Source organism: Rhizomucor pusillus (genome assembly GCF_041956525.1).
Source record: "Rhizomucor pusillus strain CBS 183.67 unplaced genomic scaffold VTP01scaffold_4, whole genome shotgun sequence".
In the NCBI taxonomy this organism is placed as follows: domain Eukaryota; kingdom Fungi; phylum Mucoromycota; class Mucoromycetes; order Mucorales; family Lichtheimiaceae; genus Rhizomucor; species Rhizomucor pusillus.
The window spans coordinates 1307419-1325358 of NW_027192146.1; the positions used below are offsets into that span (position 1 = coordinate 1307419).

At 44.5% G+C, this 17940-nt stretch overlaps 8 protein-coding genes across 8 annotated transcripts; 3 read left to right on the forward strand and 5 right to left on the reverse strand.

Moving 5' to 3' along the window:
• Positions 1–46: 46 nt before the first annotated feature.
• On the forward strand, positions 47–792 carry VTP01DRAFT_7830 (uncharacterized protein; the record flags this gene model as incomplete). Its single annotated transcript, XM_069386885.1, has 2 exons — positions 47–366; positions 447–792. The coding sequence occupies 2 exons, from the start codon at positions 47–49 to the stop codon at positions 790–792; spliced, it is 666 nt and encodes a 221-aa protein (XP_069242295.1).
• A 295-nt stretch (positions 793–1087) lies between these two features.
• Positions 1088–3070, reverse strand: VTP01DRAFT_7831 (uncharacterized protein; the record flags this gene model as incomplete). Its single annotated transcript, XM_069386886.1, has 11 exons — positions 1088–1129; positions 1184–1267; positions 1337–1413; positions 1468–1592; positions 1652–1719; positions 1781–1916; positions 1986–2064; positions 2127–2173; positions 2234–2451; positions 2546–2761; positions 2831–3070. 11 exons carry the CDS (start codon positions 3068–3070, stop codon positions 1088–1090), a joined length of 1332 nt encoding a protein of 443 aa, XP_069242296.1.
• Positions 3071–3254: 184 nt separating this feature from the next.
• Positions 3255–4416, reverse strand: VTP01DRAFT_7832 (uncharacterized protein; the record flags this gene model as incomplete). The annotated part of the gene is made up of 5 exons (XM_069386887.1): positions 3255–3666; positions 3734–3872; positions 3937–4066; positions 4141–4186; positions 4256–4416. The coding sequence occupies 5 exons, from the start codon at positions 4414–4416 to the stop codon at positions 3255–3257; spliced, it is 888 nt and encodes a 295-aa protein (XP_069242297.1).
• A 424-nt stretch (positions 4417–4840) lies between these two features.
• Positions 4841–5442, reverse strand: VTP01DRAFT_7833 (uncharacterized protein; the record flags this gene model as incomplete). The annotated part of the gene is made up of 2 exons (XM_069386888.1): positions 4841–5283; positions 5340–5442. The coding sequence occupies 2 exons, from the start codon at positions 5440–5442 to the stop codon at positions 4841–4843; spliced, it is 546 nt and encodes a 181-aa protein (XP_069242298.1).
• A 504-nt stretch (positions 5443–5946) lies between these two features.
• VTP01DRAFT_7834 (uncharacterized protein) lies at positions 5947–7497 on the forward strand (the record flags this gene model as incomplete). The annotated part of the gene is made up of 9 exons (XM_069386889.1): positions 5947–6067; positions 6128–6201; positions 6264–6416; positions 6480–6543; positions 6608–6660; positions 6726–6768; positions 6832–6909; positions 6975–7167; positions 7230–7497. The coding sequence occupies 9 exons, from the start codon at positions 5947–5949 to the stop codon at positions 7495–7497; spliced, it is 1047 nt and encodes a 348-aa protein (XP_069242299.1).
• A 155-nt stretch (positions 7498–7652) lies between these two features.
• VTP01DRAFT_7835 (uncharacterized protein) lies at positions 7653–12417 on the reverse strand (the record flags this gene model as incomplete). The annotated part of the gene is made up of 22 exons (XM_069386890.1): positions 7653–7922; positions 7988–8200; positions 8258–8353; positions 8409–8656; positions 8713–8839; positions 8892–9015; positions 9067–9185; positions 9244–9374; positions 9436–9585; positions 9645–9804; positions 9864–9983; positions 10042–10157; positions 10218–10468; positions 10526–10617; positions 10677–10844; positions 10899–11063; positions 11125–11375; positions 11435–11531; positions 11596–11788; positions 11844–12040; positions 12104–12318; positions 12387–12417. 22 exons carry the CDS (start codon positions 12415–12417, stop codon positions 7653–7655), a joined length of 3534 nt encoding a protein of 1177 aa, XP_069242300.1.
• Positions 12418–13063: 646 nt separating this feature from the next.
• VTP01DRAFT_7836 (uncharacterized protein) lies at positions 13064–13605 on the reverse strand (the record flags this gene model as incomplete). The annotated part of the gene is made up of 2 exons (XM_069386891.1): positions 13064–13310; positions 13514–13605. 2 exons carry the CDS (start codon positions 13603–13605, stop codon positions 13064–13066), a joined length of 339 nt encoding a protein of 112 aa, XP_069242301.1.
• A 1140-nt stretch (positions 13606–14745) lies between these two features.
• VTP01DRAFT_7837 (uncharacterized protein) lies at positions 14746–17756 on the forward strand (the record flags this gene model as incomplete). The annotated part of the gene is made up of 3 exons (XM_069386892.1): positions 14746–15013; positions 15095–16360; positions 16426–17756. 3 exons carry the CDS (start codon positions 14746–14748, stop codon positions 17754–17756), a joined length of 2865 nt encoding a protein of 954 aa, XP_069242302.1.
• Between the last annotated feature and the right edge of the window lie 184 nt (positions 17757–17940).

Here is a 17940-nt window from a genome sequence, read left to right on the forward strand (position 1 = left end):
GCACAGATATCGCATTTACACAGACTTGATTGTCAAATATTGATCAATGTCACCAGAGCTACGTGGTATTGGCATACCAATGGATAACGTACAGCCTTTGCTCCGCGAGAAGGATATAGAGAAGCTGGTGTTGTCCAGCGGACACCGGGATTTTGCGCACAATGTATCCTGGCTATTGTACCGAGCACGGAAGATCACAGAATTATTTATCGAGCTCAGAAACGAAGAGAACCCAGGTTCACTCGTAACCTTACTCACTGGTCTACCCAATGTTTCAAGTTTGGCTATTGACGGCAACAAAAACACGACTTGTTCAGGCACAGAAGCAATGATCCGAGGACAATTGTCCAAAGTCCACGGAAAAAGGCATCCGCTCAAACAGCTGACAATTCGAAACTCGCATATCCATCTGTTACATCTTGACCTCGTACGCCACGTCTTTACAGACCTGGAGCGACTCGTGCTTCAAAACATACGGTATTCGAACGAATAGACGAGTTTCGCACAGTGATAGCATTACCAGACTCGTTGCGGTATCTAGAGATCGATCGAGTGTTCAAATCACTCAAACATGATGATCGTGCAAAGTTTTACGTACGATTCATTGGAGTTGCTCCTTCTCCTTCTGGAGAGGACAACATCAAAGCGACCCGATGGTTCTACTCTTACACTGAAGAGAATGGTGGCAGCACAGTTGCAAGTACCAATGAAATGTCCAGCGAAGAGGAGAAGAACGCGATCAAAAATTATACGCTACCAGCACGCGGAAGAACAGATGCTAATGAATATTAGGGCAAAATGCATGGAGACTGGATCAACGGTTTGGACACATCCGCATTTTTGGCAAAAATGTGAAAAGTATAAAATTTAACGACGCACCCGCATTCAGCTACGAGTAGTATACCAATGATGTATACAGCAGATTGACGATTGCAAAAGTAGGATGGATGTTGTAATCTCTTTTAGATACCTGTGCTCGTTGTCCATTCGGCAGCAGGCACATTTATTGTTATCCAGTAAACTTCTGCAAAGTCGATTGGCATTTGTTTGTTTTCGTTGGAGGTATTGGTTGTCGGTAGGACTCGGTTTAACAGGTATGCTCGTTGTTGCCGTGTATGTTCGCTAATGCCTATTTAAATACCACGTCAGAAATATCCTGTTTCTAGCATTACACCGGACGTACCTTTTCTATGGTTGCTTTTGATAAGTTTGGAAGTCGATGATTTTCTTGTTCTTCCATATGCACAACTATTCTTGGTGGAGGTTCCTGGAATGGAAAAGGTCAAATTTACATGGCTTTAGACTATTCAAACAGTACAATCAATCCAGTTCGTACCATCATGAATCTGCACATATCCTCTGGGAGATATGCTCCATGCTGTGTAAACCAACTATGCCGCTCTTGGTATTCATCTGAAGCGCAGTAAGGTTAAAGGTCAATCTAGCAGACATCCATCCAGTACGTACCGTTGTATGCATTTTCCAGGGAAGTAACCAGTTCTTCGTATAACTTGTCACGCTTCTCTTTGCTCTTCCTCCGTCGCTCAATTTCAAGAATAAGGTGACTGTACGAGGAAGCGTACGCATTGTACCTGATTCAAACTATTATCAGTAAATGCAACAGCAGTTTAGATCAGTGCAGCAAACAGACCATTCGGCTAGTGACCGCAGCTCTTTGCAGTAACTGTTCAGACGCGCTTCACGTTCTTTCATTTCAGCCTTGTAGGACCCTTTTTTAATAACCACGTACGACTGAGAATATACATGAAAATTGTCTTACTTCTGCACTTGTGATTTTCTCGCAGATTGCATCTGCCTGCCCACCTGGGGCGCTGAAAAAGTCCAGTTGCAATAACACTTTGAAGAGCTCGTCCTGGATCGAGTTGAACACTTGCATGCGAACTCGAGCTTCATCGCTAAACGACAGGGATTATTGAACATTAGAAAGAACGTGTGTAGAAGGGATCAATTATCTAGAGACATACCATATAGTTTCAACCACTTCCAAAGAATCTTGAAGATCATCCAATATATCTGGAATGCGCGTATTGTCACCTTGCAGGACTGAGAATAGAACGAGACATGAGTAAGGCAGAATTTTAAGCTGATTAAATGCAACACTGTACTTCGAATATCCAGGCTATCCTCTGCATCCGGATCCGTTTGACACAGTCTAGAGACATCTTTCAGTACATTCTCTTGTTTTCCAAAAAGCAACAATGAATATTATCACCTCGTTGCTTCTCCCAGCTGATCATAGTGATTTGTCAAGGCGGTCAAGATTTCTGCCATCTTTGATATTTCCTCTTCCTGCACATGTGTTTTATCGTTCGTCAGCGCAACTGAAGAATCACCTAATGAAATGGACGTTGCAGCCTCTTGCAGCGCTGCCAGCTCGGTGATGGTGGATGACAGCGACTTTGACGTGGTTGTGAGCGACGCATACAGATTCTACATTGTTGTTGTTGTTTTGTTGCGAGACAAAGATAACAATGGGTGAGCAACGGCGACCGCTAGAAACGGAAACTTTTATGCAAGCACACACCTCGATTTCTCCAATCTCATCATCGGCCTGCTTTTGCAGTTCGAACACTGCCTTGTCGTCAATGTAATCAAACAGCGTCGATAGCTTCTTTGACGTCGAGCTTGCATCAATCTCTTGGTTCACTCTCAAAATATCCTCGTCGATTTTGCAGCTCTTTAGATTGTCAAAAATAGTCTGAAGTTCTATGGACGTCTTGGCTAAAGACTCTTCGAGGTCCTTTGGATAAAAAAGATATTCGTTTATTACGCTCTATTTCGTTCCCAGTTCTTTTTTTTCTCTTATTACCGTGATGCAGTTGTGGACCTCTTCAGCCTTGACTGTCAGGAATTCACGAATGCGTTCTAAGGTACTGAGCTGTATCAAAATGTGATTATGCAAAAAGAGGATCTTTGGCCATGCTTTCACAATGGCTTCCGTGTACTGCTCGGTCTCTTGAGTGCGTTCATTGGCTTGCGCACAGATTGCCTGTCCTGTGGACAAGGCCTTCTTGGCTACCAGCAGTAGCTCAATCAGTTCTTGCTCCATTTACGCATATGCAGACGTGAAGGAGTTTGTAATCTGAGCATGGTGGTGGGAGGAGGGGATCCGCACTCCCCATATGCCGCATGATATGTAACGCCAGATGATTTCGATAACGGCACAATTTTTATTATTATTATGGTACAGGCAAAATATACTATATATCAAAAACAGGCGTGGCATGACGCTCTTAGTGAGCATGGATGGGCTTAGTCTCAAACTTGCCCTGGTTAGCAATGGTTGCCATTTGGCGGACGTTTTCAAAAGGCTTCTTCAAGGAATCGCAGAGGTTGTTTGTGAACTCGGGAGACTCCATCCAATCCAAGCCGTGTTGGAAGATGGTAGCAGCTCTGTGGTGACCACCTTCGATGGTGCCCATGGAAGCATGCAAAGTAGCGCGCTTCTTGGAGGAGAAGTATGCAGCGCGGTGCAAAATGTTGTTATCGTAAAAGACGGTCTGGCCGGGCTTGAGGTTCACTTGCAGCTGACCAGGCATGTTGTGACTCTTGGGGTCATTGATGGTAACGTCACGTTCTTCTGGGGTGCGTACGCGTCTGTGCGAGGCTGGGACCACAAACAAACAATCGTCCTCGTACAGAGCTCTGTATACAATAAACAGTCAGCTGTCTGTGAGAAAAAAGAAATGGTCTGAAGAAGAGAAAACGTTACGTGTTCCATTGGGTTCCATAATGAGGAATAGTCAACTTGACCTTTTCATCCTCCTCCGGAGTCTCGGCCGGAATAGCATCGCGGTGCCAGGTGAGATCAAAGTCAGAATCTTGAGGGTTGATCAAAAGGTTGAAGAGTTCTTGTTGACATTTAACCGTTAGTTAAAGGCTTCGTGACAGATAAAGAATAATGATTAATCTTACCCATCTGCAGGGCTTCCTGCTGGGTACCGAGGAGCTGGCAAACGGCCTCCATCAGCTTGGGAGAGCCATACCATTCCATAAAGATAGGTTCGTTAAGTTCGGGATGGAGGAGATGCTGCACACCCCACACCTGTCAAATATTCTAAACTTGAATATTCCCCGCATTTTTTTTCGATTTTCTGATCTCGACGATAGTGTGCTTACATCCGTGCCTTCAGTCCATGGAGGGAACTGCGTGCCCACAAGACGTCTATTTATGGAAATACCTTGTTACAACCCAGGGATCTTCTGTTTTTATATCAGGCGGAGGGGCGTTTACCTGTATTTCCATTCGCCCTTTCGAGCCCTGTCGACGACTCGATCGCAGGCGGCCTTGAGCTTGTCGAACATATCGTCCGGGATAAGGCCGTCGACGATAACGTAGCCGTCACGCTTGAGGGCTTCGTCGATGGGGGTGCCGTTGATGTCAGTCAGGGTCATTGTAAAGTTTAGCAAAGAAAAAGCGGGGACCCTGAAAAGCAAACAGGGTCAAATTTTATATCCCACATTTTCGGGGCGCAGAATTTCCCACAGTCGCATTTACGTAAGTCTATGCCATTTCGATCCAGCTGCATCCGGGGTGCAACAGCGAAGACTGCGGGGTCGCCCCATTTTATTCATTCACTTGTTGCAATTGGACTTCCGTTGTCACGCCACCGTTCCTTAGCTCCCACCCCGGATCTACCACCGCTACCATAATTAACTATTTCGGTCAAAATCAACTACACTGACTTGATATCCATACACCAATCCCTTTATAATGATACAGGTGCACATAATAAATAAGGCTATGTGTTTTCTTTGTCGTGAACGAAAATGAGGGTTAAAGCATTATCAATGTTATCATTATTACAGGTACAATTCTTTAAAGATCTTTCTTCAAAACCAAGAAATGCAAGTCCTTTATCTTCAACTGCTCGGGCCAGATGAATGGCACCTTTTCACCAGTATCTACGAACCCAATCTTCCGGTACCAGCCAAGAATCTCGGGTCTGTTTTCCAATACATGGATGACAGCCTTGGAATAGCCGAGTTCCTTCATCTTGTCGAAAGCTGCGCGGATCAATTTGCCACCTATGCCTTGCGATTGATATGCTGGGTTCACTGAGAAAAGACCGAGCTCAGCCTCTTCTGAGTTGTGTTCGTCCGCCTGAATTTGCAGTGTGCCAACGACAATGTCAACATCGCCGCTGCGATCGAATGCATACAAAAGTGTAGTCGATCCACCGGATGTCTTGACCGCCTTGTCCACGTCCTCTATGGTCACTCGCTCTCCACTGACAATATGCTCCTCAGTTGTCCAACCGCCTGAAACCTCAATGTGTCAGTTTATTGCAACCACCCACTGTTTGAAGCCGTTCTACCTTGCGACCTGTACGCTGCGTTTATGACTGCTTTGGCCGTCTTGCTATGCTTGAGGTCGTCTAGCGACACTGGACGAACGTAGATAGAGCTCTGCTCCACCATATTATCAATCTATGTGTGCAGCCTTGGGAAAGGAAAGTAACGATCTCCGAACTCACGGACGAAAAATTCTGTATGCTGGTCTCTGCGCTGGTTGGGTCTGAGATGACTTTTTGCGCAAGCAGCAGAACTTTTTGCGTTATCTTGATTTTTTGGCGTTGTCCGAAGGCCGTAGCCTTCTTTCGTATTGACGAATTTTGGTTATTACAGGATAGACAAAGAGATTTCTTTGATTGTAACTATGGCAATATATGTCCTTGTTTGTCCGATGTCGAAAATGTCGAGATCCTATGCAAGGTGCATATCTAGATAGTATTGTATTTTTCCATTTTTGTCCTTTTGTTAGAAGGATATTGAACTAGACATTGGAGTTGCTGTCAATGAGGCTAAATTGTATGGAAAATAGTCGGAACGATTGTACTTCCTCAATTCATGCCAAACCACACGCTGGTCCCAGTGGTTGCTTTCCGCCGCCACCGCTAACTAGAAACAAATTTTATTATTGAAATGGTCGAGATACAAAAGATATCACCAACTGCCCAGCTGAAGGGACACCGTGCGCCCGTACTATGTCTGGCATACAGTCAGGACTCTTACTTGGGTCCCAATATCCTCGCGTCCGGTGCAGGTAAAGTAACTCTTTTGCCGATCTACAAGACTCACACTAGATCTCACGCTGCTAATCAAGAGGACAAGACCTGTCGACTTTGGGATCTGCGGCAATTGCGTGCCATCAAGGGTATCACTGGACTCGAAGAAGCTGTATGTTTAAAAATGTAGAGGGCGAGATCTATAGCGATCTATGGGACTAACACGGCAGCCAGGTATCCAGTGTGGCGTTTGCGAAAAGTCGAGATAAACCCTACGTGTACTTGGCTTCAGGCACCAAGGTCCACGTTTATGACCTACGAACCGAAGGCTTAATATTAGCAGAATCCATCAAGACCTATGCTTACAGCGATGACGAGATCAATATGGTATAGTACCAAGATACGATCGGTCAGGATCACTTGTTGCTGATGAACGAACCAATGCTCTAGATTGATATCAACGAAGATGATACTTGTTTAGTAACAGCAGACGATCAAGGATGTGTCAAAATTGGTAAATCCTATCTCAGTTGTCTACTATGTTTCTTGCATGTCACTAAACCATTTTTTGTTACTAGTGGATCTGGAAAACGATAAGCTTCACAAAAAGATAACAAAGACGCACGCAAATGTAAGATTTTGATTTGAACGTTGAGTATTTTGCGTGCCATTGACATATGTATTTATATTACGCAGATCTGCATGGCCGTCCGTTTCCGCCCTCAAAAGTCATGGGAAGGTAGAACACCATCGCTAGAAACACTGCTTCGATCTGTGTGACTAAAACCAGCTGGTTGCAAAGTATGGTCCGGAGGCATGGATTGCAAGTTGATGCACTGGGATATATCGAAAAGCTCGCCCACAAAGACACATGACATGTGTACGTATATCAATATCAGTAAAGGAGAATTTCAATTGGGAAGCATGTGTTAACATAAAATCTAGGTGAGTTCGTCGCAGGATCCGAACGGATGTTCAACCCACCGTTCGTCTACTCCGTTACTGCCTCCAGCAACGGCCAATGGCTAGCTGCTGGTTTGGGTGATGGCAGTATCCATCTTTTCGGTAAAAAGCGGAAAGCAAAGAACTTGGTCCAGGGCCGACTCAATGAATGTCACAGTAACTTGGTGAACGCACTGTACGTCATAGAGGGCTCTAATTGCAAGTAATATTTGCTTTAACTCTTGCCCTTTTTTACAGGTCGTTTGCCCCCAAGGACGGCGAGAATGGACATGATTATCTGGTATCGGGCTCTGCAAATGGCACCGTGTCGCTTTGGAAACTGAGTGAAAGCGACGCTGGTTACATCGGAATCAAAGAACCGGAAAATGCATACCAGCTTGATGAATCTGTTGCACGTCTGAACTGGCTAGAAGCTTACAGTGTAGACTCCGGATCTTTGTGCGTTGCTGTTGCAGGCGTTGGCGCCAATCCAAACCAAGGTGCACTGAATATTTACAGTATTTAGAATGTTTCAACATGTACTATATGAACTGCAATTTCGTTTTGATTATATAGTTAAAATCATCTAAACAGTCCACTTCCACCTATGAATATGGTATACAAAATGATATGTATTCATGTTTTTAAAAATATACATTATCAAAAGCGCAGAAATTCTGACTACGAGGATGCAGTAGCTGCTGCAGTGTATTCTTGACTTGACGTGTAAGAGATACCAGGTTGTTGTGGCTGTAAGAAGCGCTGTTGCTGTTCTACAAAAAATGTAGCCGTTTTCGACTTTGCCTTGACCAATACCTGCTGGGCCGCGTTGACATAGACAGTGGCAGCAGATACATCAGCCGAGACAGCCGAGACGCGGACAACGGGTAACAGCAAGTTGCCAGTTTTAAGTGGAACGAGGTTCAGAGGGAATTCCATGACTTGATCAGGCTGGAGCAATTATGCGCACGTTGAGCAAGAGGAATCGTATAGGTGATGCTGGATAGTTAGCTTACCTTGGACACAAAACGTAGACGGCGCTTGCCGGACAACAGCCAATTATCGTAATCGACTTCAATGTCGTAGTAGAACTCCAATCCATCCGGTGCCTGCGCTGCAGTTACAGCTGACCAATATGAGGATTGTTTTATGCGCAGGATACAGGGACATGCTTCGGAAACGTGGACATCTTCAGGCAACGACATGACAAGCTCTGCAGTGTGCAGAATCTAATATCAAGGACTATGTTAAATACATGACTTTGTTACGTATTACCTTTTAATTACCTTGGACGTAGGCACGTCTAATGGAAAAGATATAGTTTTCAATTGAGGATTCGGGGCATTTTCATTGATAGTGCGTGCAGTGATGGCTTCGTGTTGCTGCAGATGCTTTTAGTTATCATCGCGGGAAATTGGTATTTAATGTATACGGTACCTCGAAAAACTCTTCAATTAGATCCAGAAGCTCGACTTTTGTTTTCAAATCTCGATTCAGTAAAAAGGACTCGCAGAGTTCAGCGTCAAAATCGTCAAGATGGACAACGTCCGTCAATCCATAGCTGGTATAATCGATGGAGGATAGGAAAGCCTCCTTAATCTTTGAAAAGATATATGTAAAGTGCTGAATCGCATTATGTTCTTCCAGTCTCCTTTGAAGCATATTTCCAACGCTAGCTTCCACCTCTAAATAAAGGCCTTTTAGTAAATTGAAGCACATTTCATTTCTATTTAGTATTTACCTTCTTTCAATGTCCTATACTTTACGAGGAAACGAACTTTTGAGGGCAAGTTTGCGGATTCCTCTTTTTGATCTTCTCGCTTGACAAGCTTGTATACAAACGTCGCTGCCAGCTTGGGAAATACCATCTGGAAGCGTCCGTTAGAGTGTGCGCCAACTCTTCATTCTTAAATGACGTACCAAATCCCACTTTTCGACTTCAGGTTGCTTTTCCACTGTATATAACCTAGATGGTTGCAACGTCGATTCTAATATTCTGACAGGATGGTCACCGTTGCAATATGCTTCGACTTTAAGGAATATACTGCGGCAATGTCAATTTCTTGCAACTGCATTCTCTCCAAACGAGACGTACCAATCGTCGCGGAAAATGCATGACTCTGTGACTACGAGAGGGATATTCACATGTATGAAGTCGGATGAGATAAACTCGAATTCAGTGTCTTCAACTTTGTATGTAAATGTCGTTTTGACCTATAGATACTGCTTAGGCATGCTAAGGAAGTTACTTCAGCGCAGTGTGACACTTTACTCTGTATTCGGATTCCGTGTAGGATCCTTCATATATAATTAGAAGCTCTAATTTTTGATGCGCTTCAAAGGCTCCAAGAGCAATTTTCTTGTTTTCGTCCATATTCAAAGAAAGTTTATCTTTCTTTGATCCTAGATCACCCAGCATGCTTTAGATCGATTAGCTTGATCCATTGTTTCTTTCTATATTTACCGTCTTGATCTAGTATAAAAGCGTCCACAGTCTCCGTGCGGACAATATCCAGGCCCTCTGTCTGCGGTTCCAGCAAGATCTGTGCCTGATCGAAGCCTTTCTTGCCAATATCAATCTTGAGTGAAAAGCTTTGCAGTTCACCGAGGCAAACTATGGAAGAAACACCGTGTTCAGCATTGCATTAATAGGGTAGAAAATATTCTACGTACCATCATCAGGTTGCGAAAGCGCTACCTTGGGGCGATTAACATCGTGATTCAGCCGCATTACTCGTTTCTTTTGGCCTCCACGCATAAAATTATGTTCGAATATGAGCTTGCCGATATGCATTTCGCATGCTTCCACGACATAGTTGCCAGCAGTGGATGTCTAGCACACGTTTATCAGCAAGCCTGTCTTACTTCATAGCAGCTTCAAGACACACGTACCTTGCTAGGGAGATAGAATTTGCTTTTTCCTGGCGGCAGGTCTTTGTCTTGGGTAGAAAACCAAATTTGTTCTGGATCGTTTCCAACGAGTCGCAAGGAAAGACGATCAAAGTGTAAACTCTATTGGAGGCAACGTTTAGATGTATAATGATTCGATACTTGGAGAACCAAACCCTACTTTTGGCAAGTTGTTATCTATACATATTTCCACGCTCGTATTTTCGACCAACTTTGGATCATCAATGATGGAAACGACGTTGACTGAGAACATTGGTGAAAATGGACGACGAAGCTCTACATCAAACAGATGGGTTTGCTTTCGCATCAATGAATGTAACAACATCACAGACATACCTTTATCGAGTGTGAGTACATTGGATAACAATTCTTCTGTGTACTGAGTAGCTTTATCAGCTTCAAGACAATCTTCGTTCTTTAGTAGAGTTAAAAGCGACTCAATGTACTGGTCAGTCTTGCCCAGTTTCTTTTGCGCATCTGCGCACTTTTCCAGTAAGCTGTTTTCGATGCATCCCCAGTTTTGCTCGTCATATCGCCAAATGATCGATTCATAGATACGGACTGCCTCCTCCAACTTCCCACGGATACTGATCATTTCCACTTAATTGCAAACGATCAAATAGATATTCAGGTTATGTACTTACTATTTTAACGTCGCGATGTCACCATGAACTGTCAAGGCAGCTCTTGGCCTATAGCATGCATCGTAGCTTTTAATTGCTCTCGTACTCAATGCCTACAAGCAAAGGTTTTAAATTAGTGGAGAGAAGGAACGGCTGATCTTCAGCGACCCACCATATATATCTTGTCGAATGCTTCAACGGAATCCATTGCCTCCAGCAGCTTTTGGTTGGTCATTTTGCCCTTTGAATTTTCCTTTGGTTCTGGGTCATTTTTATCCAGATATACGGAGAAAGGTGATGTGACGGGCAAGTGCTTGTAAGCAATGCCTAGTTTATCCAGCTGCTTAAAAGTTAGCTACCAAACGACTTTTGTTGGAATCGGCATACTTCATACCTGTCTGCGAGCTGTCAGCAAAATATCGGCCTTGACGGCATTGTATGGTGCAATGAAATCAGGATCTGCAGCAGCAAGCTGTGCTGACAGAGGTTCACATTCATTTATAATATTCATGCAAACCGAAAACACCCAAGATTCCACAAAGTGATCCACCAAGTGTTCCTAATCATGCCCTGGCTTAGCTATTTCCATCCATATTGATTGATATCCTACGTGGTAATACCTCATTTTCGCGGATCGAGGGAATGAAGCTGCTGATGAATAGCTGTGAACGGATACAGACTTCTATGACACGCTGCATTTTTAGCAGCATGCGGCACTGTCGCGCAAAGAGATAGCATCGAAAGTCGAAAACAGAGATACTGTTCTTGTTGATCAGATCGCGGTAATCTTTGCGTTTGAAATCGAGAATATTGCCGCTGTCGTCCATAGGATCCGTTGCTCCAAAGTGCCCAAACCATGCTAATGCCTTGTCTGTACGGATATTGAATAAGATAATAATCACAAACACTGCTCTTTCAATATACACCGACCTCGTAGAACTTGGAAAAATGAGGCCTCCAGTTCATCATACTGGATCAATGCATCCTCGTACAGTGTCATTATTTCAAATGCTTGAGCTAGTCCTTCCTGCAGCGCAAGTTTCAGTTACGTTTTCGGGTTTCTGGAAAGATTGCATAGCGACAATCCTTGCCTTCAAAATAAAGAAAGTACAGTAATTCCATCCAGGCATATGTCGCTGCATGTCTAGGCGCCGAGTATCCTCCTCCAGCTGAGTGACGTGAGCATCGAAACTCATCAGTATACTCTCTTTCATCTTATCAATAAAGGATGCCCAAAGCTCTGAGGAAGGGCCGTCGGGGTCCTTAATGCGGATATACGTGCACCTAGCGATTCATCGTCTAAACATCAATGCTTAACAATTGCCTCGTCATTCCTTACCTGTCACGTTTTCCTTGATTAAAGTCTGCTCGAATCTTGTCGAAAACTGTCGTCTTAAGACCAAGGTAATTGTTGCTACGTCGCGTATCTTGGCCGGCAACGTAAACGATCAACCATTCTTGATTCTTTTTCGCCATTGATATATCCACCCATGCTTTAATTTGTTTTCGAACTTGGTTTTTATATACATCATTATCCTTTATTTTTTTTTTCGTGTTGAATAGATACGAATGGGCAATTACTTGCATAACAGTACTTACGTCGCAGTTTACAAAGTACAGGTTCAAGTATGTCGTATGCGTTGAAAGTAAAGGCTGAGGCACCTGCTCAAAGTTGAAGCGCTGCAGGTCGACCTCGAGTGACGGAATAAAGCGTTCAGCCCGCTGACTCGACGGTTGCCACTTTAGATTCTTTAACGGCAGACGCGACGACAAGTCATCAGCGATGAGCGGCCACACTCCATACTCGTCACAGTCTGTTGAAAGTGCAAAGCGTAAATCAAAGCTGCCCTTTGTTCACCTTTGTCGACTAAGAGCGTCTTACATGTCACGGTCGCTTTCCTGCCGTTCATCATTGCGGAAGACCAATAGCCTTCAGAACAGGTCCCCTCCGCTTGTACCTATGGGCGTCCGTGCACGCGTCTCTGAGGTTGGGACACCTCTTACAGGAATTCATCAATACAATATGATATTGGGCGACTCATTAGAATCCAAAACTTTACTGCTACTTTCCTTTTATAACTGCGTGGAAACTGATGATGCTGGAGATATTGATCTGAATATTCAATTTTCAACAAGAACAATCAATCCAGCAGAAACACGGATCAGCTCAAACTTGAAACTGACGGGTCCTCTTGGCTTCTTCATCAATGCCTATTTGCATTTCAAAGATCAAGTCAACGTATCTGCTAACTTTTAACGAACGAAAAAGAAAACCGAATGCACGTATGCAACTTATTGAGATCGTCAAATTAGCAGCTACTGACAAGATACTGGCAGCTCACAGCTAAGCAATTACATATACATCCCAAACTTCTACATAACATAAATCTTCTGCAAATTCCACTTCGTCCTCTGCAACAACCTTACATACAGTAAACCAACCCGCAACTTCTCTTTCCACAACGCTGCTAGTATGCACGACCCATTCAAATGGCAAATGGCGTATTTGCGTCAAACTATGAGGCTTGACACTATATTACTTGGCAATTGAATATAAAGTTACAATAGTCGGGTCATTCCATACGTCAAAAACATGATCAATGCCACCAATAGGTCGAGATCGCCATCTGCGTCAGCAAAATGCTCGATAGTACTTCTGGAGAGGAGAAAACAGTGCTGAGCCCAGAAATTGCTCGGTGATTGACGCACAAACGGCTTGTCACAGCAGACCGTAAAGGAGTCCATCAAACGGCACGGTGACAATTTTTCAGTGCAAACGGTTAATAAGACGGGGAGGACCTTGTACCTGCGGTACGCATAGAGACAATACTGGATTGCACGGTTCATGAAATCTTGATTCATCACTGCTTGGATATCTACTATAACAGGAGGCAAAGTCCCAAGTTGGAGATAAAGGATTGTTTAAAGGGCGTGATGAGATCGACAGTTCCTTATTGTGGACATCATTTTCGGCGCGGGCGTGTTTCTTTGCTTGCTTTCTTTTGATACCTCTTGCACTGCACTCTGAAACTTTCTGCATTGCCGTAGCCAAATATGATGCCTTGATCGACGCCTGTCTCCGGACATCGCTTCCAGTCCATTCGTCCGGGGTTTTGTTTTTTGGAAATTATTGACGAAGTCTAGTATTCGTTTCTCTTTGTACTGAGGATTGCTGTCTGTGGGTTGTAAATACTTCGTTGGTGGAGTCTATGGAATTGGTGTGGGCCCTCTAGTGTCCATATATGTGGATTTTCTTGTTTGACGCATAGCATATTGAGAGGCATCATCCGCATATCGCACCGCTTTCTGAGTAGAATCCACGCTCTGTCCATAACGCATTGTTTGATCTTCTCAAGCTGAACATTGACCAATGACATCTTTAAGGTTATCCCTTGCGACAGTGTACAATAGGTGGACTGTGCTATGTAGAGCGTGTACACTCGCGTCTACATCCTTCTTTGCATCTTCGTTCTGCATGACTGCGCAAATACTGCGTGTATGAACTTAACATTTCAAGAGCATACTGCTCCTCATCAATGACATAGTCCATGGGCTCAGGCCCACCATGCTAATTGACAACAGTGCCTTACCCGTCTTCATAGAAAAACTGGATGCTTATCTTGCAATGTGAAATCTCTGGAAAGAGTGTATGTCGGTGAAGTAGCACCAGTCAAGTGCTCAAAATTGAATCTTCACGATTTTAGTATTTTGCTTCAGGAAAAAGTGTAAATTGTTGTGTCTGGTGATCTTGTGATACCTTTGTCAGATGACCACAGTCATCGTTCGTAGAGACTGGATGTTCCATCAGTGCGGTGAAGTTCTATACTCTTATTAGAAGAGATAAGATCAGCGCTTGATGTATGCGGTGGATAATAGTTGACTGTCTAGATTAAACCAACATCGAATTATTTGAAGTGCCTGATTGCCAGCGATGAAAAGTTAGTGCCGTACGACTACGGTTTAAAAAGGTAATTTATGTGCATTACCAATGACGTCGTACTGTAAATGCATTGATTGGGACAAATCTCTTTTCCGCTTCCCGAAGTATCCTCGAGTTTTCAAGGCTAGTCGGGAATTCCTCTTGTTCCTTTTTTCTATTCTTCTCTCTCACCCTTTCCACGTTTCCGCTCTACCTTTATCCGCCATATATAGCCTTCCTGTGGGCCCTTTTTACCAACGACCCTTTGTTAACCGACGCCTCCTCCTTTCCAATCGCTTTGTATCCCTGTAGCGAACAGTGAATGAGGTCGTCGCATCCACGCAGGAGGGTCTGGCGATTCCTTGTGTATATATCTCTCGCTGGCTTCTTGTCTTTATACCTCGGCCACCTATCGTTTACCCTAGCCCCAGCCTCCATTCTCGATTCAGATCTCCTTGACACTTCGTCAGCAGGAGAATCACCCGCATTCACCACAACAACAACACCAATCCCGAATAACTATACTGTCCTAAACGATCGTCCTCCAGTTCACGATTCATATTGGCCTGATTTCTCAACGTGGAAACAAGGTATAGAAAGGGGATTTGACTCTAGTGCGAATGATAGTAATAACTGATCTATATATGCTTGTATAACTTTGTAAAATGAAGATGGAACATGGGCTTTCGAGTCAGCCAACGAAAATGCGCCATTCTTATCAGCATTAATGTATTATACTCGAAAGGGCCACGACGTATTAGAGATAGCGTCGCTTTTAGATCAGGCACCCGATCCAAACGTTGATTTGACAGCTGTTGTTCGTGTCACAGATAGTCCTCAGATCAAATCGCAATTACTTGCCATCGCGTCTCAAACGAAGCGCCCTGACAACATATGGATTTTTTGTGATGTGGATATCTGTCCTACAATACACTCAACTGTGGACTCGGTGAGAGAGTTAAAGTCGGTCCACATCGTGGCTACCGACAAAGTGGGTTGGGTGGCAAAGTTACAGACAATCCAGTCCGACTGGATTTGGCTCCTGGAGCAAGATGTCACGCCATCTCCAAGATACCTCGAATCTATGCTGCGACTTTTACATACGCCCGAATACGAAAACACGCTTTTAGGCACTCAGGCGACTTTGTTACCCAGCAGCTTTCATGGCAACGGTGACATTCTTTGCTTACCTGCAGCATTTGATGTTTTACCGAGTGTCACGCAACCTGCCGACGTTATCCACGGTAGCTGGGTGATACGGAAGTCATGGATAAAGCATCTAACAGCTCATTCTTCGATTCCTTTTGAATACCACATATCACGATCGCTTCTGCGTCAATTTAATATACCCGCCATTGCACTGCCTTCTTTCTCGAGATTTGAATTGTCCTTACCATCATTTTGCGAACGAATCAAAGCCGATTATTACAACGATGTCGGTGTTTGGAGTCGAGAGCTCGAGTTGAATACCATTCCGACAGCTCTGGATCGGCGGCAAATTACAGCTAGAAGAGCAAAGGAGCAATTGGAAACCGTGCTATTCTTCATTGATGGACCTGAGCAAGCTATGGCGTTGCATCCTCTCATGTGCCGATATGAATTTACTATCCACGCAGTAGTAACCGGCCGCGAACGAGGAATGTCAGGCCAAAAGCTAAGAAAGGTCCTAAAGGCTACCGAATGCCACAGCAACGTTGTTGTCCATGACATCGACGCGGCGGCGACTGGAGTAGCAGCAACGTCTGCTTCCGACGTTGGCTTGCTTGTGGAAGCTATCCAACCGGCCGCGGTCATCTATATCTCTGACGAGCGCAGCGCTGCAGTGCAGGCACTGCAGCTGGAGCTAAAGTCGCGAAACGTTGCCGCCATTGGGCTTCCGCTTGACGAGGTAGTGCATGCGCTGTGGATAGCAGAGCTGGATCCTAGAGCATTGAAAAGTGAGTCTTGCAAATGGTAACGCACCATCTGAACGGTAACGGAATCTAAACTTTGCCTCAATTAGATTGGCACGTTCCTGAAATCAACCTTGTTATTGTCACGGATCGACGGCCGCACTCACTCTCACGACTCTTGGATTCTATCGACAAGAGTTTCTATCTCGGCGATAATGTGAATCTCGCGATACATTTGGAGCAGTCGTCGGATCGGGTTACACGGATGCTTGTAAATAATTTCCAGTGGCGGCATGGTTCGAAGACACTGAGACATAGGATCCGGAAAGGAGGATTGTTGCCAGCGATCGTGGAATCTTGGTATCCTCGCCACAACGACGACTATGCAGTTTTGCTTGAGGATGACGTCCAAGTGTCCCCACTCTTTTACGTGTGGGCAAAATATAGTCTCTTGCAATACAGATATACAGGCAACGTGAATGCATTGACATATATGTATGGTATTAGCTTATACTCGCCTCGCAACGTTGAATTGCGGCCTGAAGGACGACGACCCTTCCATCCAGACAATGTCTTGCAACACGCATATCCTCCACGCACGCCATATGTCAGCCAAGTTCCTTGCAGCTGGGGCGCCCTGTATTTCCCAGAACACTGGCGAGAGTTCCACGAGTACGTGACCGTGCGCCTACTCGACGAGCAGCATCAACAACTGTTAAACATAACGGTGCCAAAGAGTCGCTCAACGCGATGGAAACGGTCGTGGAAAAAGTACTTCATCGAACTAGTTTACTTACGAGCATATGTCATGCTTTATCCAAACTTCCAGTCATTTGAATCCTTCTCCACTAACCATCTAGAGATGGGTACACACGTCAAAAACGAATCTCGGAGACTATCAACTGTGGATGCGTTCCTCGTGCCTCTTATGCAGCGCGACACGATACTGGCTCAGCTGCCTGGTCATCGTCTGCCAGATTTTGAACAGCTCCCAGTGCTGGACTTGTGGGGATATCTCAAATCGCTCGATGAACTTGATGCAACGGGTGCAAGGTGGCACACGCGTGTATCAGCGTGTCCCAGAGCAGCCGCGGGCTCTTTTGACCCGCAGGATCTCTTGTGCCCCATGTCCTATGAAACAAGGGAAATCGAAGTCAAGCCAAGGAAGATAAAGTTCAAATATGCAGTTGAACCGATCGAGTATATCAAGGTACAAGAGAACGCGACTACGGTCACGCTTCAGGAACAAGAGTACTGGCCGGAACCTATCGACGTTGCTGTCATGCCATCAGAACCGGAAAATGGAAGCGACCTCACGAACGATGAATTGCAGGATATTCTGGTGAACGCCGAAGATATCCGACGCATTTACTACGAACTTTACCCATCGGATTTGCAAGACATCCTTGCAGCCGACGCTGAAGTTGGTATAGATGACTAAACCCCCCTCCCCTATTATTTATATATGTGCATTACACGCACAATAACTGTTTAATTATCCATCCCTGCATGTATTTTACTCGATAGCATGTAATTTAAAAAAAAAGAACTTGTATTAAACTCTCCCGCCTCCGTCCCTTAACCTACTGGCAATTAAACGAAAAATTTCTCTGTCCTCTTTAACC